At 33.6% G+C, this 24,363-nt stretch overlaps 1 protein-coding gene across 1 annotated transcript in view; it reads right to left on the bottom strand.

Annotated features, from left to right (window-relative positions):
* Positions 1-4,938: 4,938 nt before the first annotated feature.
* Tecrl (trans-2,3-enoyl-CoA reductase like) overlaps positions 4,939-24,363 on the bottom strand; it is a 142,865-nt gene continuing 123,440 nt past the window's right edge. The window contains exons 10-12 of the mRNA XM_074042116.1: positions 9,561-9,646; positions 9,026-9,071; positions 4,939-8,164 (exon numbers count right to left, since the gene is read on the bottom strand). Coding sequence (XP_073898217.1) covers positions 8,037-8,164; positions 9,026-9,071; positions 9,561-9,646 — 260 coding nt within the window. The 3' untranslated portion in view covers positions 4,939-8,036. The remainder of the gene's footprint in view (positions 8,165-9,025; positions 9,072-9,560; positions 9,647-24,363) is intronic.

Below are 24,363 nucleotides of genomic sequence, written 5' to 3'. Positions count from 1 at the left end.
ATTCCCTTTTTAGTACACATTTAATATCTGCATATGGATTGACATGAATATACATATAGATGTAGGTCTATATCACAATACTTTCTTATGTAAAATTCTTCATTTTGAAATCTTGTCTGATTCATAGTGCTACATTTGAACATATAGCACACTTTTAGAATACGGTAAATCTTTGATTTTGGTTGAAGAATGTTCAGAAATTCCTTTGTTCTTTGAAACAGTAATTAGACCTTAATGAAGGTTGCTGAATTTATTCAACCTCTGAATTCCTTCTAACATTTTATGGCTCTAATTTGTCCAGATATTTGTGGAACTAGAATAAACAAGCAGTCTCAGATGAATAATTAGACTGACAGTTTATCTTAATGGTGGCACTGTTCAGATAGCTCAATATATATGACATTGTTGGTTTGGGAGACACACCAGAATTTCTAAATTGATTTCCTCCTTAGAGTCATTTTATATGTTTGGAATAATCCAGTTTCTGTCCATTCAATCCCTCCAGAAAGATTAATTTAGGCAGATTTGTAGACTTTGATAAAATCCTGCATGTTCACATAGTTTTGAGTCATGTTTGGTAAATGCAGGAAACAATGGATTCTCTGTTATTAACTCATTGAGGAGTGTGGACTCATTGTCAGTAGGATGGCTTCTCCTTTACTCAGGCTAATAAAACAGCTTTTGTAAGAATGGAATGCATACATATCTTGCCCTCACTCCAATTCTTCCCTGAAATCTAGAATGCTCACTAGATTGTTGTGGTAACTTTTGTTCACTTTATATAGCAAAAGCAAAATCCAGAACATCACACAGAAAATAGTTTTTCCCACTTGGATATTAATATATTCTTCTTTTCCCATAATGTTAATTTTTCCACACATGAAACAGAATAATACAGAATAATATATCTTAAAATGTGTATTGGATCATATTGTGCTTTGATTTCCTTACATAAATGACCTTTCTTTCATTCAGAATAAAATCTAAACTGTATTCTATATATACTGTAGGAAATTTTCCAGATATTCTTGATTTCTATCTTTTCATCACCATGTTTTCTTGTTGTTTGTAACATAATTGAATATTCTAAAATAATACACATTGGACTGGCCCAAAGACCCATGCATGACATGGTTCAATGTCTTTCTGGTCTCAGCATTTGACCCTTCCTCTTAACCAGTTCCTTCCAAGTACATTGGGTGACTGTGTTTTACTGTTCCTTAAACACAGCAAAGTGTTCTGGTCTCAGTACTAATTCTGTTAGAGTTTTCTTTGTTTTTGTTTTTGACTTTTATTTTTGTTTCAAAATGTTCTGCCTGCAACCTTCTGCCTCTTTGAATATTTCACAGATGTCAGCTGAAGAGTTGTGTTCATTGACTATGAAATCCATATCAACTTTGTGAAAACATGTGTTATTCTTTCTGGCATCAGTGAGACTACAGTTGCTTCTCACTCACTTCTTTGCTATATTCTAAGTTTTTACTCCAACTGAAAGCTCCAAAGAAAAAGGAACCCTGTTTATTTTAGTATAGTTCAGAACTGTTTTCAAATACAACACATTAGTACATATCTTAATAAATTTATAAGAAATTATGTTATCTAAAAATAAACATTGTTTATATAATTCAAGCATGGATCTTATAATGTACAATTTTGGAAGCAAAAATAGTTGATTATTATTTGAACAAACAAATTTTTATAAGACAATACAGAGAATGCATGTGATTATGGCTTATATTTCTAAATATCTCATTTTATAGATAAGAGAAAAATTATAGGCAAACATGTACACACATCCAGTCAATATCAGTTTTACATAAACTGGTTATATTTCCTATATGACATTTTTTCTAATACCATTTGTTTGTTCTTAAAGTAACAGTACTTGACAAAAAAAATTTATTTTCATTATATGAACTATTTTGTTCACTGCTGATTTATTCAAAAGATGATTATAATGCAGCATTCCTCTTATTTGGAGACACTATGAAGAGGTATGACAAGACTTTTGGAAAATAAAGCACCTATGGAATCTGGGTGATCACTGACTGGACAAAAAAGAATTGTGATAGTTCTTGAAAGAAACCATGCTGATTCATGAGCTGATTGAATATGGAGCAGATAAGAAATTATGCTTTTTTGTGATTGTTGTGAATATTTCTTATATGTGAGGCTAATAAAACTTTTTCTGGCATCACACTTATAGGATTTCATTTCTTAAATAGACAGTATGAAAATATGTCATTCATAGTCTCAAGAAAGTAAACCTGGGCAATTGCACAGTGATTTTGTAAATATTCCTGAGTATTCATTTCTCACAATTTTCAAGCACCTTTACTAAAGTAAAGTTTAAGATTAAGATTGCATTTTATCAAGGACTTCTGTCTTTGGAAATTCTTTCGTACATTCCTACAACCAAACCTTCTCTAAAGGAAGTCTAATTTTAGGCTTCAGTATGCACCTGGGTGAAAAATTGACTTTTAAGAAGCCTTTAAAATAAATGTTCTTAAATTTTTATTATTATCCAAGAACTTCATAAAAGATTTTAATTGTTCTTATAAGGCAACATTTGCTGTAACAACCTTAAAAATGTTGGAACAATCATAGGCTTTTCTTTCCTTTTTTATTTAATACAAATAAAAACAGAAGAAATTCTTATGATTGATTCTCAGATAATTTTTATTTGATGAGCATAAATGTTAAATTGACATATTTCAACTGCTAAAGTTTAAAATGTATGGAATGTTAGTTATTTAAAATTGATCTGAAATACCTTGAAAATCTGTTTACTGGAAAAGTCTAAAGGTCAATATGCGAACACAATCAGGAATCTTGTGATTTCATTCAGGTTATGTTTTGAACATAGAGAAATAAGATTTAAAATATACAAGTTTAAAATGAGAATATTTTCATTTTGTATGTTTTATTTAAAATGTGATGCATAAACTGGGTCCTATGTGGTGTGTGTTCATATCTGTGTATGAGTCAGGGGATAATATTTTTTACCCACAAAGTTTGTTGAAACAAATATCTAAATTGTCTAATTTTAATCAAACATAGCCAAAGAAAAATTTAAAATATAAACATCCAAATACACTTTAAAGGAAACAATTTGAAGTAGAAATTATGAAGGGGTGGAGTACAGAAACAGTATACTGCAATAGTGTGGATGGTAGGCAAATAATGTTTTCTTCTTTTGATATTTTTTCTCCTACAGCTATTTTTTTGCATAGAGATGCAGTGAAATAAAGGTGTGGTATTTTAAAAGCACTGTTTTTTTTGTCAATTAGGGACAAAGTATCATTCAAAAGAATTATTCTAAAAGTAGCCATTAAAGCTTAGGTTAAATAAACTATGATGTTTTCTTTTATTACTATAAGTAATCAAAATGTATTATTAGATTTTCTGATGTTACTTAATCAAATTTCACAGGTTTAATTATAGTAAAATTTTAAGTATTTAACTCATTGACCCTATTCTCAACACTTTTCAAATGGAAGGCACAAAGCTACAGCTTAGCAAGAATCAAATAATCATTGTTTTAAAAGATTTGGTGGTAGTGACCAAAGTCTATGATTCTATTTTCTGCTTCTGCTTGAGATTATTTCTACTTTTTTGTTGGAGTACTTTATTGCTGAAAATATAACAGGTTTCTGTTATATTTTTAATGTTGGGTCTTCAGGGTCTTATGTATATTGGGCCAGTGTTCGAACATATGAGCCACTCTCCCAGTTCTTTTGCTGTTATTTATTTTTTTTTTTGACACAAAATCTCTCATTTTTGTCTGACCCAGCCTCAGTCTTTCATTTTCCAACCTTCATCTCCTGTACACAAGCTGGGTGCATACTACTTGTTTTTAAGTCAAGGTCTTGCTAACTTTTTGCCCAAACTGGTCTTGAATTGTGATCCCTCTATCTCTGCCTCCAGACCAGTTAGGATCACAAGGGTGTGCCACTATGCCTAGCTTTGCTACTTTGTTGCAGGGACCAACTTAATACATTTATCTTTGATGTATTAAGATGCTCTGAACTGACTCTTCTTTGAATTTGTGACTTACAAAATAAGCCAATGGATAACCTAACCTGCAAGATACCATTGGCCGTGAATGTACACAGGTATACATTTCTTTGAAGAATTGTTTATAAGTAGTAACTGCTTACTTTTAATTTTTAATTTTTTTTAATTTTTATTTTTTTATTCACATTCATTTCTCCCCTCTGCCCACCTCCCCCCGCCCCCCGTTCTCCCCTCAGTTCCAGGCAGGTCGTGTTCTGCCTTTATCACTAGTTTTGTTGAAGAAAAGAAGCAAGCCTAATAAGGAAGAGAAAGCGTTTTTGCTACTTGAGTTGAGGATAGCTATACAGAAATATTCCTAGCATTGCTTTCATGTACACGTGTTATGACCCATGTTGATTCATCTCTAATTGATCTTTACCCTGGTTACTGATCCCCTTCTCATGATAACCTCTGTTGCTTTATGGTTTCTGTATTAGTTCCTCTGGAGTGGGGACATCAAAAGCTTTCATGTTTTGGTTTTTCTACCTATTTCTATATCACTGAAATGTGTTCTCCCCTTATCATGTGATCCAAATCCAACCACATTGCTGCATTTGCCCTAGATCTAAAGTCCACATATGAGGGAGAACATAGAATTTTTAAAGTGTATTGTTTTATTTAAATGAATGATATATTTTGCAAAAGAGATAAACATGAAAGCAAAGGTATCTTAAAAAATTATAATTGAGAAATGGCCATAAGAATGACTAACTGTGAAAATAAGATTCACTGTAGACCTTAAAAACACATTTGCAGTTTGGGGTAATAGGTGTCTAACCATTTAAATCCCATGTAACCCAACATAAAGAATGAAGCATAGAGAAAAGTTAATATTGCTTTTAATGCATGTACTTGATTATATTTCATTAATTCTCCTAAATATATAAAATATGATGTTTTCCCTACAGAAACTGTTTAACATATATCCTGTTTTTAAAAAGCTAAAATAATTTCTATATCACAAGAATAAAAACTGTTGATTTGATTATAATTCAAGTTCTGCAGATTTCTGCAGGGAGGGGGAAATATTTGTATGATTTTGAGTGACAGAACGTAAAACAAATGTGTTTAGTAACAATAATATTTCTTTAAGAACAGTTATTATTACCTATTAAGAATTTTGATCATCTAACAACTATAAAATTGGCAACAATAAGAACAAAACAACAAAAATTCAAACAAGTCCAAGAGAATTATAGGAGGCACAGGCATAATTTCAAGTGTCACAATTAATGTGGATGGTTTCAGAGAAGCAAAAACTGTTTTTGTGAAGAGGATAAAATGAAATTGGATCCCAGGCATGGGTTCATGATCCAAGAAAGATTTCATGATCACTGTTGTCAATTTCATGTCATGTTCTAAGACATGCGTATTTTAAAGGATATTTAATTTGAAACTTAGCATGATAATTGCTCAAGAAAGTATGTGAATTTCAATTATGGCTTAACTTGTTTCTCTAGTAAATAAAAGTATTATCAAACAAGGCACGCTGTGTTAAATCCTTCTTTTTTTCTCATTGACTGCATGCATTTGACATTGTGAATCCATCCAGAAAGTGGATTATGAGACTTTGGATCTAAAGTAAGAGCATCTCAGCACTTTTGTCTAATTGGTACGTGCCTCTCCCAAAAGTCAAAAAATTTTGGCAAACCCGCTACCATGCTTATGATGGTATCAAGCATATATCCTCCCAAACAAATTTGAAACAAGCCCTATATGTTTTCTCCACTGAAAGAATGAGATTTCTGAGTTGCTAATATGTTTATAATGCTTACCTTGACAGTAAAATGACCTTGTTAAAAATATGCATGTGACAATTTCAGAATTTGAGGATGTAATTTTGATATTTACAGGATTAGACAATGAATATGGCATAATGAAATAAGGTTAGGGTAGAATATTTAATAAGTAATTATGACAGTAATTTTGTAGACACAATGTATATACCACAAGCATCTATATTTTTCTGAACTTAATTTTTCTTGACTTTTTTTTCTATGAACATGAGCTAATTAGGTGATATACCTTGAATAGAATTTGTCATATTTTATTTGGGGCTTTAACATCATTGTTAAGTTCTAAATTTTCTGGAATAACTTAGAAATTACTCTTGTCCCTAACACTACATCCACAGACATATAAATACTATGAAGCCACTATAACTAATCTATGCTGCTTCTGCAAATGAAACAAGCTGAAATTAGGTTTCCTGGGTCTGTGCCAATGAAATATGTCAGAGAACATAGGAGATTGCCATAGATATTTTCTTCATATTACAAGAAATACGTACTTTCTTGTCAATTTTGTTTTCAGCAATGGGGATCAAAACCAGGGCTTTATGCTAATTTTGTAGCTAGCAATGCAAATTCATTGTTAGCTGATTCTTAAAAACTTTATTCTTAAAGAGTTTGGTTCTAGTTTTTACTTTAACTGAAGTGTGTCTGCCAACCATAAGATCATGATTAATGACCCAAATATGTTGAGCAACTGAGATAAGGGAATATATATATACACATATATAGCATATATACACATTTATATATATATGAATAAATATATACATTTATATATATCATCCTTTTGCCACAATGATTTCCTAGTTATAGTATCTTCTGGGATTAGTCAGGATTCAGGAACCAAAACAAAAACTCCTCTTAATGTCTGCATGAAGGAACATTTATGATATGTAGGTGATTACACACTACAGCTGTATAATCATTACATACTACAGTAGCTACATGTGGCTTAATGCATTAATGTTTCCTTTTAGACTACTGAATTATATCATACTATTTTGTAGTAAGTCATATAGAGTTAAAATTTTGAAGCTGTTTTCTCCTTTCTATTATATCAGTATATATTTAGGAATGATAATAAAGCTTTCAAAGAAGTGGTTCTTTTGTTATTTCTTTAATAGATTGCTTTATGTAATGAATTACCTGGTGAATACATGTATACATTAATCAAGATATTTTGTCATATATGTATATAATCCAGATGCTCTAGTGATGAGATGTTGTAACTCATGTGTATAATCTTAGAGCTGAAAGACTCTAGAAGCTAACCAATGTCAAGAACCTAATTCAGAATTTCCTTAAAAAATTTTAATTAAAATGTATTTTGATTTTTATGACACCAGTCATCTCTGACAAGTACATGTGCATGTTCACATACACAAACACACACATACACACCTACACACACACACACACAAACATGTTTGCTCAAAAGCTCCACAAGAATAAAGGCATATTGTAGTATAAAAGTAAAACATAGTATATTTCTATTGTAAATGTTCAAATGTACTTATTTGCTATACAATACTTTGAATTATGTTTGTTTCTAAATATATATATGTATAAATATAAATGAATAATTTATAAATATACATTTCATAATATTTTATACTTTAAAAGATTTAGCTTGTCTAGAGAAATTTCAGTTATTATCTTTTCAGAATAGTAACATGCTACATATAGATTATGACTAAAAAAAGATCCATGGCTTACTTATGAAAATTTCACTTTTAACGTAAGTATAGTTTTCAGAAGCAATTGAGATAGTACTATAAGATGTTTAACAGTAACACACTTAACAATAAAGAAAACTAAGCTATCAAGATAATATGTGAAATTTAAGTAATTTAAAGCCATATGTTCAAAAATATTTACTTCAGAATTCAGATATTTGTGTTATGAAAATAATATTGTGAAATACTAATGAGGTAAGAAAATTTATTCAGAGATCAAGTACTTGCTGATATATTTAATATTATTTTTAATTAATCATATTTTAATTCTTACTTTTTATTACCTTATGTTCATTATGCTGCCTGGTTAAAGGATGCCTTTTTGTAACTTTGCATAGTTAAAAAATACTGTTGTTTCTGAATTACTACAGCACAATATTTAGCCATAGTTGTCTATATAATTGAGCACATTTGCACATTATTTTTGATATGAGATAATACTTATTCTTTCTTACAATATGAATGGAATTATTGCTGATTTCATATGCATATCTAAGTTGAATTTCTTCAGATAAATCTTATGCTTCTTTTGTGCCCACAAACACATCTGGATACTCATGAGAAGTGTAAATATCCCAACTAGAAGAAAAAAATAAATATTTATCCTTTTGCATTTCTATGATTGATATGTTAAACTGTACTAGGAAAAGAATCAGTAATATATATAACCTTTAAAATATTTCTCAACTGTTGCAAGGTTTCTTATTGATTTCCTTTTATTCAAGCAAAACAAATGTTCAAACAATATTTATGCATGGCTAAATAAATATAAAACATTGATAGCAAAGTTTAAATAAATTAATATTTTTATATCTTATGGTCACAACATACACCCAAAAAGAAATTTTTATGAGTAGATTTAGAAATAGCTTTCAATATGTATATAATATCCATCTACATATATACACAATATGATAAATCACATTATGATTCAAAATTATTATCAACAAAACAAAGAATGAATGAAATAGGTATCCACATATCCCTTCTCGTTCTGAGTTCTAGTGCAGCTCAACTTCTATTGAGTATTAAAATGCCCAATATTCAAGACTGTGTCCTCAGTTCTCCCCAGACTTCTCCTGATAGGTTCACTTGAACACACAACATAAACACCTGTCTGTACACATGCACACGAGAGAGTTTCAAGTGAAAAGTATAGTTACTACTACTTCTTTTTAACAAAATCTCATTTCTTTATAAATATATTTGAATTTTCTTTCCAAGCTTGGATTAATTTTCCTTTTTTGTATCAAGCAGCAATAATTTAGAGATAAACAACAAATAATGTTTCAATTATTTGCTAGAAAATCACAACCAAAATCAAAATGAAAGCATAAACTCCTTTTGCAAACTCTACAATTTAGTAATAAGTTAACTTATGCTAAGAAACCACTTTATCTAAATGTGCATTCACTTTGGTTAATTGTCAATAACCCTTACCTGGTAGTGTTTGTGTCAAGATGGTAAAACTAATCCATGATCCAATCTGTAAAATTACAAACATAACAGATACTTGTGGTTGATATGGTCATTTGCTCACTTGTGACCTTAAGTAAGTAATTTGAAAGCATAAAATATTATAAATGCTACAAATAAGAAGAAACTTCCAAAAAACTGAATTTTTTACTGACTGTCACTGATTTCATACAGTAGTATCATATTCATGAGGGAGAACATTGTTTTGGATAACATTTAAAATTTTGAAATATCTTTATACATTTTGTAAAAGGATTGAAAAATCTTTAAATATGCTCATCTTTATGGGAAAATGCTCCTTTTTTCTGAGAGAAAATTATTTTTGTAAAAACTTATTTTTTAAAAAAATTTTTCTTCATGCCAGAAACTTGAATGAAATCTATATTTAAGACTTGTACACATTTTCATTTATATCAATGTAAAATATATGCAAAATAAACTTGTGGATTTAGTATATCATCAAATAATGTTCAGTTATTTAGATACAAAAATAGCATACCTCATATGTGTAGTTAGGACATGAAACCAGGAAAAACATCCATGTGAAGGGGTTACAATTTGGCCGGGGAAAGCAGGCATTATTTCCTTTTAAAAAGGAAAGTAAAATGTCAATGATGTTCTATATTGCGAATTTGATCACATGCTTGTTTTATAATACTAAATTTCCAAGTGCAATTTTATAACAAATGAAATGTCATCATATATTTATAGCAATCTATTTCATAAATTGCTCAGAAGAGACCTACTTTCAAATGTTATGACATTTTGACTAGATAGAATAGCTCTTTATAGCTATGTGGGTGAAAAATTGCAGAATAAACAGAGGATAATAATGTTTTAAAATTTTAAATAAAATAATATATAAGGTTAGCTTATTTAATAACTGTAGCAGTATTATATACTAAAATGTAAAATATGCATTAACAATTGCATGCTTCCTCACATTCTGTTTTACTGTCAAAATACATGTGTGTGGTTGAGACTATGAAATACCTCAAAAATCTCTTTGTATTAATTTAGTGAAAATCCTAAGGGAATTTTGCAAAAATGTCATTTATATCAGAAGAGTATAAAAATCTGTCATAAAACGATTAAACTAAATCAGTATAATTAATATTCAGAAACATCACATAAATTATTTCTGCTCAGCAATGAGAAATGTTATTTACAGCTCTCATTATATTTAGCATATTGTCACTTAATTTTTAATTTTTCTCCTAGCAATTTTTTTTCAAGAAACATTTTGGAAAATAATTAATAATGATTTCAATTTGAACTTTGAGCTGTGACACTTGTAAAAGTAAATATGAATCAAAAGATTGCTGTTTTATTCTCCATAATAAAATTTAATCAGATAACAAATCAACTAATCTCTTTTAGTTACAACTTTAAAGTCATAATGAAATGTCAGTATGTTGTTTTCAAAATTATAACTGTGGTCGGAATATCAAAGTAAAAATACATATTAAGTGCTGTGCAGATTTCATGATAAGGATAAACATATATGCCACATAATATTACTGGGAATGTTGTAACATGTATGTAAATACCATTGTTTAATGTCCATATATAGGAAAAGGAAAGACAGTGAAGGAACCTACACCACTTCTAGTCATTGAATTTCAGAGGTGGAAGATGCATACAAGATAACCTGTCTTAAGGCATCTAGTTCCTTAATTTTCTTCCCCTGGAGTACACAAATCACATTTCTTCTTGATGTAATTTTCAGATTAAATAATGAAAATGTTTTATGATGTAAAACCACATATGTGTATAAATGTATACAGTTGCTATCAATTGTAACAGCATGTAAGTTTGGGTTTGTTACTAATTTAACACTATCATTCTCCATGATATGTTTTTTCAACCAATAGTTTTTATAATAAAATTTTTATTAAATAAAACTGGAAAAAATTCTACATTATCCAGATTCATCCTAAGGCATAAAGAGATTATTCCATTCCTTCAAGTAAAGCTCCTAGAGGAAAACTCTCACCTCTCAGTGTGCACTGTGAGTGTTTCTTTTTTTAAAAAATTTTTTCTTTATTCATTTATTCATATGTGCACATATTGTGTGGGCCATTTCTTCCCCCGCCCCCCACCCCCTTACTTCCAGGCAGAATCTGTTCTGCCCTTTTCTCCAATTTTGTTGAAGAGTAGACATATGCAATAGTAAGAAGCCGGCGTTTTTGCTAGTTGAGATAAGGATAGCTATACCCAGTGATTACTAGCATTGTTTCCATGCACAAGTGTATTACAACCCCAATTGATTCATCTCTTCCAGAAAGCAACCTAAACCAAGGTTACACTACCATTTTAGTTTGGTCTTAATTCAGTCTTTTATCAATGTGGTAAATTTATGACTGAATTCCAAACAACATTCATTCTTCATCTTAGCTTTAGAATGTTTATTACAGATATTTATTGATATCTTCTTGATCTCAATTTCTTACTTAAAAATGAGGTTTTGGTTTTTCAATTTTCCTCTCATCCCACACTGTTTCCTACAAAACTTCTGCATAATTTTCTCCATCTTGGTTTCTGCATCGCAGAAAATCCACTCCGAGTCATTGGCACCAAAAGTGGCTGCTGATTATAGACACATTACAGGTAATAAAAGATAATAAAAGATGAGGAGGAAGTATCCTAACAGGTCAAGATTTTGAAGTTGAAAGAGATGTGTTCATTGCTACAATATATATTGAATCACAGGCATTGGCAAATGAGCAAAAAAGTCAGGATTGCTAACCTTCCTGTTAATATATGTGGGCATGAAATGTCAACATCTTCCTATTGCATATCAATAGCCAATATGAGTTATCTATGACAGAAGAAGGATTTGATAAGAGGAAGAAAAGATGACTAAGACAGTTGACATTAGCCCATTTCTGTAATGCACCCAGTTATGGTAAGTGGGTATAGGAATGGATCATAGTGTCAGGAATAGAAGATAAGTTTGGGCTCAGTGCCATGGGTTTTTACCTACCAGGGAAGATACAACTACTGACACTGCCAAGAGTCCAGTGCGTTAGCAACAAATAACTATAATGATACCATAATAAGGCAACATTCCTTGAGGAGACTAAGTAGCAACCTGAAATCAAAGTGATTAACTGAACTCCATTTTTTTTATGAAAGGTAAAGCAATTCATATTTCTAGGAAAAGATGAAATCCTTAAAAAGTGTTCCTTCATTCTTTAGGTCGTGAGTTGTTTTTATTTTCTGAGGACATGCATATATACTTCATAATGTATTGATAGATTATGGAATCCACATATCAAAACAATATCAACTTGAGGACCCATAACTCTGGAACTTACTATTCACATCAAACACTACATTATCACAAATTGTCATCCTAATGGATAAAAGAACTGGTCTGTTGAAGATATAACAAAAGTGCCATTTTAGATGTAAGGCATATCATTAACTCAACAATATAACTTGGCTCATTGTTGATTAAAAATATTTCTGTGTCCCATGAGAGAATATTTTCCATTTGGCAACAGAGCTCTCAAATTTTGAAGACCTCAGGGTTAAGAGGGAACTACCACTGGCAAAAAAATTGTGCCTGACAAGTAGGAAGGAGACATATGTGATGTTCTACAATGGGGAAGCAGAGTGTTATTTTGTTCTAGGTAATCCACGTGAACATCTGTCAATAGTTCTTTAATCCAAAGACAAGGGCAACATCTATGTCCTGATAAGGGCTTGGAAACAAAACCTTAGCCACTGAGACAAGGATCCAGTTTATACTGATAATCCCTGAAACACCAAATGTACCAGCTGAGGATAAGGGAAATTTAAGGGTTTATCTGAGAGGAAAATAGTATAAATTCTTATACCAAGACCATAGAGAGTGGCAGACATGGTATAGTTTCCTGCTAGCATGTTTCTTTTACATTTTCCCCCAGAAAAAGAAGCTGGTTAGCATCGTGGTGAGACTGTTCCCAGAAAATAAACAAAGAAATGGATCTGTAAAATAAATGTAACTGTAATGTACAATGTAATATGTTGTCAATATTTCTATTAGGAAGGTTTGAATTTTCCTCAATTGCTTTGAATGCTGTAAGCAGACAGTTTTACCTGTCAGACTCTGTGACTGGATGACTTTTTCTAAAAGAATGCTGTTTGATCCAGAGCTACTCCCAATTCCCAAGAGGAACCATATTCAATTACCTTATCTCCAATGTTTCTAACAAAAGACCGCTCTGAGGGACTCTCCTAGCCTCAGGTACCTTACATAGTTTACTGGGGTGACTCAACAACTGCACCATAATGTTCCCTCTTTCCACACTTCTAATTACTCTCATTTAAACTACTTTCTTTGTCAGATTCTGTGCCCCCAAGAACATAACTTGTAACACATTACTTGAACAAGCAATATTAAATGGTCTTTTTATACATAACACATGCCTAAAGCACATCCAACAGACTGATATTACTACAAATTTTAATGAATATGGGAATGGGAAAACAAACATTCAACACTGCCAAACTCATTCTATGAAGCCAGTGTTACACTCATCCCAAAACTGGACAAAGACACAGCAAAGAAGAAAATTATAGGCCAATCCCTTTAATGAACTTAGATACTTAAGTTATCAATAAAATATTGATAAACTTAATTCAACAGTATATCAAAAAGATCATACACCATGAACAAGTAGGTTGCATCTCAGGGAGGCAGGGATGGTTCAATATATACAAATCATCATACAGCACATTAACAGACACCAAAACAAAAACCACATGATTATCTCAATGGATGCAGAAAAAACTTTCAAAAAATTCAACATTCCTTCATGATAAAAGCTCTTATGAAACTAGGAATAGAAGGAATGTACCTCAACATAATAAAGGCTATATATGACAAACGTGTAGCCCACATAATAGTAAATGGGAAAATATGAAACCATTTTCTCTAAAGTAAGGAATTAGACCAGGGTATCACTCTCTCCACTCCTATTTAACATAGCTATGGAGTTCCTAGCCAGAGCAATAAGATATGAAGAAGAAATAAAAGCAATACAAATTGGGGAGAAAGTAGTCAAACTATCTCTATTTGCAGATGATATGATCTTATAGTTAAAAGACCCAAAAAACTCCACCAAAAAATTCCCAGACATTAGAAACAGCTTCAGCAAAGTAGTAGGCTACAAAATCAATAACAAAAATCAATAACCTTTCTACACAACAGTAATGAAATAAAAAAAATAAAATATCTAGGAATAAACTTATCAAAGGTTGTGAAAATCTTATACAATGAAAACTATAAACCACTGAAGGAAGAAATTGAAAACTGTAGAAGATGAGATCTCCCATGTTCATGGATTGGCAGAATGCATATTGTGAAAATGGCTGTATTACCAAAAGCAATCTATATGTTCAATGCAATCAACATCAAAATTCCATTGATGTTCATCAAAGAGATTGAAAACTCGGGAGAATTCCAAGATGGCGGCTAGAGGGAGGAAGCAGAAAGCGAGCCTCCTATAGTGAAATCTTGGAGAGACGCTGGAGACACACTTTGCAGGCATAATCACCGAGAAAAGGCATAACTTTGACCCCTCCACATCTCCAGCCGGCGCAGAGAATCTCCACTTCACGTTAAACGGAGAACCGAGGAGGCCCCCCGGCCGCCAGTGGCCGGCGCCCATACGGCTTGGGAAGACACGGACCAGGTGAGCTTCGCGGTACCGCGGTTCCCCCACAGACAAGCCTGGGCCAGAGCAGCATAGCCCCCTGGACAGACAGACCTCCACCCGGGAAAAAAAGAGAAACTGAGTACTAAGCAGTAAGAACAATAAAAACACGCGGGAAAGAGGGTGGGGCGCCCTGAGTGCTGAAGATTGGGGGAAGGGAATCCTTCCCGGGACTGTAAATAAACGAGCCGGGCGGGCCGGAGAGGCTCTGGCGGGAGCGGGGCGCGCCCAGCAACCAGGAGCGGGACGCTTGTGAGAGGAGGGAAGACCCACTTCCCACGTGAACTGTAAATAAACACACAGGCCTGACAACGCTGGGCAGTGTCACCTTTCCCAGTGCTTGGAAAGGGGAAAGCCTGTGGCAGAGGCCCCCCCCCCACAGGAGAACTCTGAGCAAACAAAGCCTGTGGGACCAGGTGAGTGCTAAGCTCACCCCAGACATCTGCATAAATAACGCCGCCAGCTACAGGCTGAGAGCAGCAGGCAGGCAAGCCGCAGTTGCAGATACCACTCTCAGAACTGCCTCCAGACGCTTTTTTTTCTTTTTCTCCCTACCTTTGATGAGAGAACAACCGAATTACACCTACAAGCCGAAAAACTTACTGAAACTGTATTGCATTTGAACTGGGGACACTTGGGGGGGGCTTTTTTTTTTTTTCTTCTCTGTGTGTGTGAGTGTAGTTTTGTTCTACTTTATGCATCCCCTTTGATGAGACAACTACAGAACAACATCTGAGGCACCAACTCCAGGACTGGAGATTGAGACGGACATCCAAATTATTAAGACTGAAATTGCATTGCATATAAACTTGGAAGTTTTTTGGTTTTTTGTTTTGTTTTTTTTTTTTTTTTAATTTTCTATTTTCCATTTTATTTTAATTCATTTTTATAAATAGATATTACTTTCATATACTTATTTTTTATTTTCTTTTATCTTTGATTTTCAATCCTCTCTCTGTCACTCTATTGTCTGTTCAGCTTACTGTCGATTAGTACACTAACACTCCCTGTTTATACCTTTGAAACTCTCTTGTCTGATACCTTGTTCTGCTTTCTCCCTCTAGTCTGTATATTTGTTTTCCCCTTTTCTTTAACTTCTTGCTTTCCATCTCAGCTCACTCTTCCATTCTCAATATTACCATTGTTATTATTACAAGCTAGAAAATACTTAATTACACACAGTACAGGGACAGTAACAACACCAAGGACAATGACAGGAAGACAGAAAAAACAAGGAAACCAGTTTCCCCACAGCAAAAAATTAGTACAGGAACCAGAGGGGAATGAAGAGAACAGAAACTCAGAGCCAGACTCCAACAAAATGAAGATAAACTATGCCAAAGGACCCAAAGAAGCCTACAAGAATAATTTAAAAGAAGACATACTACAAGTACTCAATGAGAATTTTATAGAGATGATACTGGATAGGGTCAACCAAAATGTACAGGAGACACTCAAGAAATTCCAAGACAATAAAAATAGAGAATTTGAAAAAGCAAAAGAAGAAATAAAGGAAACCATAGAAGCACTGTATAAACACCAAAGTGAAAGAGAGAACACAATGAATAAATGGATAAATGAACTCAGGACAAAAATAGACAACAATAAAGAAGAAAACAGCCAGGATATGGAAAACCTCAGAAAAAAGAACGAAACAGAACTGCAAAACAAAACAGAAGGCCAATCCAGCAGAATAGAACAAACAGAAGACAGAATCTCAGAACTTGAAGATGAAATGGTAATTAAAGGAAAAACTGAAGAACTATTAATTAAACAACTCAAGACCTGTGAAAAGAAAATGCAAGAACTCACTGACTCCATCAAAAGACCAAACTTGAGAATCATGGGCATCGAAGAAGAAGAAGAGGTGCAAGCGAAGGGAATGCGTAATATATTCAACAAAATAATAACGGAAAATTTCCCAAATCTAGAGAAAGATATTCCCATACAAATGCAAGAGGCCTCCAGGACACCAAACAGACCAGATCAAAATAGAACTACTCCACGACATATCATCATTAAAACAACAAGTTCAGAAACTAAGGAAAGAATATTGAAGGCTGCAAGAGAGAAAAAACAAGTAACATACAAAGGTAAACCCATCAAAATCACAGCAGACTTCTCAACAGAAACATTAAAAGCAAGAAGAGTGTGGGGTGAGATCTTCCGGGCACTGAATGAAAATAACTTCAACCCCAGGATACTCTACCCAGCAAAGCTATCATTCAAAATAGATGGAGCAATAAAAGTCTTCCATGATAAGCAGAAACTAAAACAATATGTGACCACAAAGCCACCATTACAAAAGATTCTGCAAGGGATCCTGCACACAGAAAGTGACACCCAACTTAACCATGAAAAGGCAGGCAGCACCAAACCACAGGATAAGAAAAAGCAAGACAGCAGAGAGTAACATCAAGTTAGGTACACACAATCAAACCTTCAAACAACTAAGATAACTAAATGGCAGGAATCACCACATACCTATCAGTACTAACACTTAATGTTAATGGACTTAATTCACCCATCAAAAGACACCGTTTGACAAAATGGATTAAAAAAGAAGATCCAACAATTTGTTGCTTACAGGAGACTCATCTCACCGACAGAAATAAGCATATGCTTAGGATGAAAGGCGGGAAGAAGATTTACCAAGCCAACGGCCCCCGAAAACAAGCAGGAGTAGCAATACTTATCTCTGACAAAGTAGACTTCAAACCTACATTGATCAAACGAGATAAAGAAGGACATTCCATACTAATAAAAGGGGAAATAGACCAAAAGGAAATAATAATCATCAATCTCTACGCACCCAATGTCAACGCACCCAATTTCATCAAACATACCCTGAAAGACCTAAAAGCATATATAAACGCCAACACAGTGGTTGTGGGAGACTTTAACACTCCATTATCATCAATAGATAGGTCATCCAAACAAAAACTCAATAAAGAAATCCAAGATCTAAAATATGCAATAGATCAAGTGGACCTAGTAGATGTCTACAGAACATTTCATCCAACCTCTACACAATATACATTCTTCTCAGCAGCCCATGGAACCTTCTCCAAAATAGATCATATCCTAGGGCACAAAGCAAGCCTCAGCAAATATAAGAAAATAGAAATAATACCGTGCATACTATCTGACCACAATGCAGTAAAAGTAGAACTCAACAACAAAAGTAAAGACAAAAAGCATGCAAACAGCTGGAAACTAAATAACTCATTACTTAATGAAGAATGGATCATCGATGCAATAAAAGAGGAAATTAAAAAGTTCCTAGAAGTCAATGAAAATGAAAACACAACCTACCGGAACCTATGGGACACAGCTAAGGCAGTCTTGAGAGGAAAGTTTATAGCCATGAGTGCATATATTAAAAAGATTGAAAGATCCCAAATCAATGACCTAATGATACATCTCAAACTCCTAGAAAAACAAGAACAAGCAAATCCCAAAACAAATAGAAGGAGAGAAATAATAAAAATAAGAGCTGAAATCAATGAAATAGAAACCAAAAAAACCATACAAAGAATTAATGAAACAAAAAGTTGGTTCTTTGAAAAAATAAACAAGATCGATAGACCCCTGGCAAACCTGACTAAAATGAGGAGAGAAAAAACCCAAATTAGTAGAATCAGGAATGCAAAAGGGGAGATAACAACAAACACCATGGAGGTCCAGGAAATCATCAGAGACTACTTTGAGAACCTATATTCAAATAAATTTGAAAATCAAAAAGAAATGGACAGATTTCTAGATACATATGATCATCCAAAACTGAACCAAGAGGAAATTAATCACCTAAATAGACCTATAACACAAAATGAAATTGAAGCAGCAATCAAGAGTCTCCCCAAAAAGAAAAGTCCAGGACCTGATGGATTCTCTGCTGAATTCTATCAGACCTTTAAAGAAGAACTGATACCAACCCTCCTTAAACTGTTCCATGAAATAGAAAGGGAAGGAAAACTGCCAAACACATTTTATGAAGCCACTATTACACTTATCCCTAAACCAGGCAAAGACACCTCCAAAAAGGAGAACTATAGGCCAATCTCCTTAATGAACATTGATGCAAAAATCCTCAACAAAATAATGGCAAATCGAATTCAGCAACACATCAAAAAGATTATTCACCACGACCAAGTTGGCTTCATCCCAGGGATGCAGGGGTGGTTCAACATACGAAAATCAATAAACGTAATAAACCACATTAACAGAAGCAAAGACAAAAACCACTTGATCATCTCAATAGATGCAGAAAAAGCCTTTGATAAGATCCAACATCATTTCATGATAAAAGCTCTAAGAAAACTAGGAATAGAAGGAAAGTTCCTCAACATTATAAAAGCTATATATGACAAACCTACAGCCAGCATTATACTTAACGGAGAAAAATTAAAACCATTCCCTCTAAAATCAGGAACCAGGCAAGGATGCCCACTATCTCCACTCCTATTCAACATAGTACTGGAATTCCTAGCCAGAGCAATTAGGCAAGAAGAAGGAATAAAAGGAATACAAATAGGTAAAGAAACTGTCAAAATATCCCTATTTGCAGACGACATGATCCTATACCTTAAAGACCCAAAAAACTCTACTCAGAAGCTTCTAGACATCATCAATAGCTATAGCAAGGTAGCAGGATATAAAATCAACATAGAAAAATCATTAGCATTTCTATACACTAACAATGAGCAAACGGAAAAAGAATGTATGAAAACAATTCCATTTACAATAGCCTCAAAAAAAATCAAATACCTAGGTGTAAACCTAACAAAAGATGTGAAAGACCTCTACAAGGAAAACTATACACTTCTGAAGAAAGAGATTGAGGAAGACTATAGAAAGTGGAGAGATCTCCCATGCTCATGGATTGGTAGAATCAACATAGTAAAAATGTCGATACTCCCCAAAGTAATCTACATGTTTAATGCAATTCCCATCAAAATTCCAATGACATTCATTAAAGAGATTGAAAAATCTACTGTGAAATTTATATGGAAACACAAGAGGCCACGAATAGCCAAGGCAATACTCAGTCAAAAGAACAATGCAGGAGGTATCACGATACCTGACTTCAAACAATATTACAAAGCAATAACAATAAAAACAGCATGGTACTGGCACAAAAACAGACGTGAAGACCAGTGGAACAGAATAGAGGACCCAGATATGAAGCCACACAACTATGAGCAACTTATCTTTGACAAAGGAGCTAAAAATATACGATGGAGAAATAGTAGCCTCTTCAACAAAAACTGCTGGGAAAACTGGTTAGCAGTCTGCAAAAAACTGAAACTAGATCCATGTATATCATCCTATACCAAGATTAACTCAAAATGGATCAAGGATCTTAATATCAGACCCCAAACTCTTAAGTTGATACAAGAAAGAGTAGGAAATACTCTGGAGTTAGTAGGTATAGGTAAGAACTTTCTCAATGAAACCCCAGCAGCACAGCAACTAAGAGGTAGCATAGATAAAAGGGACCTCATAAAACTAAAAAGCTTCTGTTCATCAAAAGAAATGGTCTCTAAACTGAAGAGAACACCCACAGAGTGGGAGAAAATATTTGCCAATTATACATCAGACAAAGGACTGATAACCAGAATATACAGGGAACTTAAAAAACTAAATTCTCCCAAAACTAATGAACCAATAAAGAAATGGGCAAGTGAACTAAACAGAACTTTCTCAAAAGAAGAAATTCAAATGGCCAGAAAACACATGAAAAAATGCTCACCATCTCTAGCAATAAAGGAAATGCAAATTAAAACCACACTAAGATTCCACCTCACCCCTGTTAGAATAGCCATCATCAGCAACACCACCAACAACAGGTGTTGGCGAGGATGCGGGGAAAAAGGAACCCTCTTACACTGTTGGTGGGAATGTAGACTGGTACAACCACTCTGGAAAAAAATTTGGAGGCTACTTAAAAAGCTGGACATCGATCTACCATTTGATCCAGCAATACCACTCTTGGGGATATACCCAAAAGACTGTTACTCCAGAGGCACCTGCACATCCATGTTTATTGCGGCACTATTCACAATAGCCAAGTTATGGAAACAGCCAAGATGCCCCAGCACTGACGAATGGATTAAGAAAATGTGGTATCTATACACAATGGAATTTTATGCAGCCATGAAGAAGAACGAAATGTTATCATTCACTGGTAAATGGATGGAATTGGAGAACATCATTCTGAGTGAGGTTAGCCTGGCTCAAAAGACCAAAAATCGTATGTTCTCCCTCATATGTGGACATTAGATCAAGGGCAAACACAACAAGGGGATTGGACTATGAGCACATGATAAAAGCTTTAGCACACAAGGGAGGGGTGAGGATAGGTAAGACACCTAAAAAACTAGCTAGCATTTGTTGCCCTTAATGCAGAGAAACTAAAGCAGATACCTTAAAGCAACTGAGGCCAATAGGAAAAGGGGACCAGGAACTAGAGAAAAGGTGAGATCAAAAAGAATTAACCTAGAAGGTAACACCCACGCACAGGAAATCAATGTGAGTCAATGCCCTGTATAGCTATCCTTATCTCAACCAGCAAAACCCCTTGTTCCTTCCTATTATTGCTTATACTCTCTCTACAACAAAAATAGAGATAAGGGCAAAATAGTTTCTGCGGGGTATTGAGGGGGGGAGCGGGAGGGGTTGGAGTAGGTGGTAAGGGAGGTGGTGGGAGCAAGGGGGAGAAATGAACCAAGCCTTGTATGCACATATGAATAATAAAAGAAAAATGAAAAAAATAAATTAATTAATTAATTAAAAAAAAAAAAAAGAGATTGAAAACTCAACCCTAAACTTCATTTGAAAGCACAAAAATTCAGAAATATTCAAGGCAATAATGAGGTATCACAATTCCTGACTTCAAAGTATACTACAGAGATCTAGCAATTAAAACAGCATAGTACTGGCACAAAAACAGATATGAAGCCCTGTGGAACAGAACAGAAGTTCCAGCTGTGAATACACGTAGCTATATACACCTAATTTTTGACAAAGGTATCAAAAACATATAGAGAAAAGGCAGCGTCTTCAATAAAGGTCTTTGGGAAAAGTGGATATTTGTCTGAAGAAAACTGGAACTAGATTCATGTCTTTCACTCTGTACAATATCAACTCAAAGTGTATTAAAAACCTAAATATAAGACTTGAAACATTGAAGTTCATGAAGGAAAGAACAGAGAATACACTGGAATTATAGGCGTAGGCAATGACCTCCTAATGGAACTTAAATGGCTCAGTAACTAAAAGAAAAGATGGACAAATGAGATTACAAGAAATTAAAAAGCTTCTGTATAACAAAGGAAATGTTCACCAAATTGAAGAGGCTGCCCACAAAATGGGAAAATAAAATCTTTGCTAGTTGTTCATCAGACAAGGGATTAATAGCCAAAATATACAGATCACTTAAAACTAAACTCCCCAAAACTCAATGACTCAATGAAGAAATGAGCAAAGGAACTGAATAGAGCCTTTCAAAGAAAGAACTCCAAATGGCCAAAAACACATGAAGAAATGCTCACCATCTTTGTTCATAAAGAAGATGCGTAGCAAAACCAGGTTAAGATTTAACCTTACTCCTGTTAGAATGGCTATTATCAAGAACACAAACAACAATAAATGTTGGCAAGGTTGTGGGAAAGAAGTAATCCTCATACAATACTGGTGGGAATCTAAATTACTACAACTATGGAAAACGGTAAGGAGGCTCCTCAAAAAAATAAAAATGGAACTGCCATATGACCCTGCAATTCTACTCCTATGGATATACCTGAAGAAATGCATGTCAGTTTACAAAGAGGCACTTGCACACCCATGTTTATTGCAGCATTATTCACAATAGCTAAGCTATGTAAACAGATGGCCTATTACTGACCAATAGATTAAGAAAATGTGGTATTTATATACAATGTCATTTTATTCAGTCACAAAGAAGAAAGAAATCTTGTTGATTATAGGTAAATGAACAAAACTGGAGAACATCATCTTAAGTGACGTTATCCAGATTCAGAAGGTCAGAAGCCACGTTTTCCCTCATATATGGAATCTAAACCTAATACAAATACAGCAATATAATGAAAAACAGTTCACAGCAATGGGAGGCCACCTACAAGAGAAGGAGGGTAAAGAAGGAAGTTAAGAAAGTAAAGTTGATGTACTGTCTATACAAGAATGAACATAGAATTTTTTATCCTGTCGAAATCACCATTAGAAGGGGACTAAGATACAAAGGAGAAAAGTAGAGGAGATGAACCAATTCAAGTTTTAATACATGGAAATGTCACAAGGAAACTCTGTACAGCTGTTTTAAACAAACAAAAAAGTCATTTTTTTTTCTTTTATAAAATCAGAGAACAAGAGGACAGAACAGGTCTTGTCTGGGTGGTTAGGTACAAGAGGGAGTGGGGAGGATGTGGGGAAAGGGTATTGGAGGGAAATTATCCTGCAAATACTGTGTACACATGTATGTAAATGGAAAAATGAGACCTGTTGAAACAATTCCAAGAATGTGTGGCAGGGAGATAAAAGAAAGTGATGGAGAGGGTGAATTCATGTATAATATATCTAATATGTTGTAAGAACTTTTGTAAATGCCACAATGTACCCCCAGCACAACAATAAAACCAATTTGAAAAAAAAGAAAATAAACATCCAAGAACAACAGAAACTCATTTAGCTGACACTGGAACTTTGTTTGGGTAAGAAATTTTTAAGGAAAATTAATGTATTGGACAATAGATACGTAGAATTTATAATCAGAAGGTGAGAGTCCAACCTCAGAAAATATCTGAAACCTGATACATCACAATACAGCAACTTAAATGAAATGATTTGAAATTTGTGAGGTCAAAGGTTTTAATCTTAAAAGGCATTGTTTCAAGAGAATAAACAGTAGAGTGGGAAGGCAGTTCAAATGGGAATGGCAGCACTTAGAGGCTTAGAAGAGAAAGGACAGAAATATACAAGTTGTAGGAATAAAGAATTTAGAAAAGAATCTTAGAGGAACAAAAGACACAATGAAGCATTTTTAAGAATAATAAAAATAAGGCTGGGGCATAGGTCAAGTGGTAAAGTGCTTGCCTATTAATCTCATGTCCGTTACTTTGATTCCTAATATCACACAAACACACACACATCCCATTTTTTTCATTGAAAAAGGAAACTATTGAATACTATTCATATAATATTTCAGTATGAATAAATTGACTTTTTTCTTCAGGTAGAAATCTCTAGTCCCCGCCAGAGAAAAAATTAACAGAAAGCACAGAGCACACACATTTGCAAAAAGAAAATTACCAAGGACATAACCATTAAAATCCAAAATTCAAAATTGATATGGCTAAAACAAGAATATTAAAAGGAGTAAATTGCACTCAAGAAATGAATTGCATAATAGAGCAGAGTGTTCAATAGAATAAGCGATTGCAAAATAGATGAAAAATAGTCAAAACAATATAATAATAGAAAAAAGTGATAGAGATTACAGAGGCAGATGTTGTAATGCAGGTATAATGTAATGCCTTTTACATTCTCAGATGTAACAAAACTAACTTTAAAAACTATAGT

The sequence above is a fragment of the Castor canadensis genome, chromosome 9, assembly GCF_047511655.1.
Source record: "Castor canadensis chromosome 9, mCasCan1.hap1v2, whole genome shotgun sequence".
Lineage (NCBI taxonomy): Eukaryota > Metazoa > Chordata > Mammalia > Rodentia > Castoridae > Castor > Castor canadensis.
The sequence above is the reverse complement of the archived record's forward strand: the minus strand, read 5'-3'. Positions and strand labels throughout refer to the sequence as shown.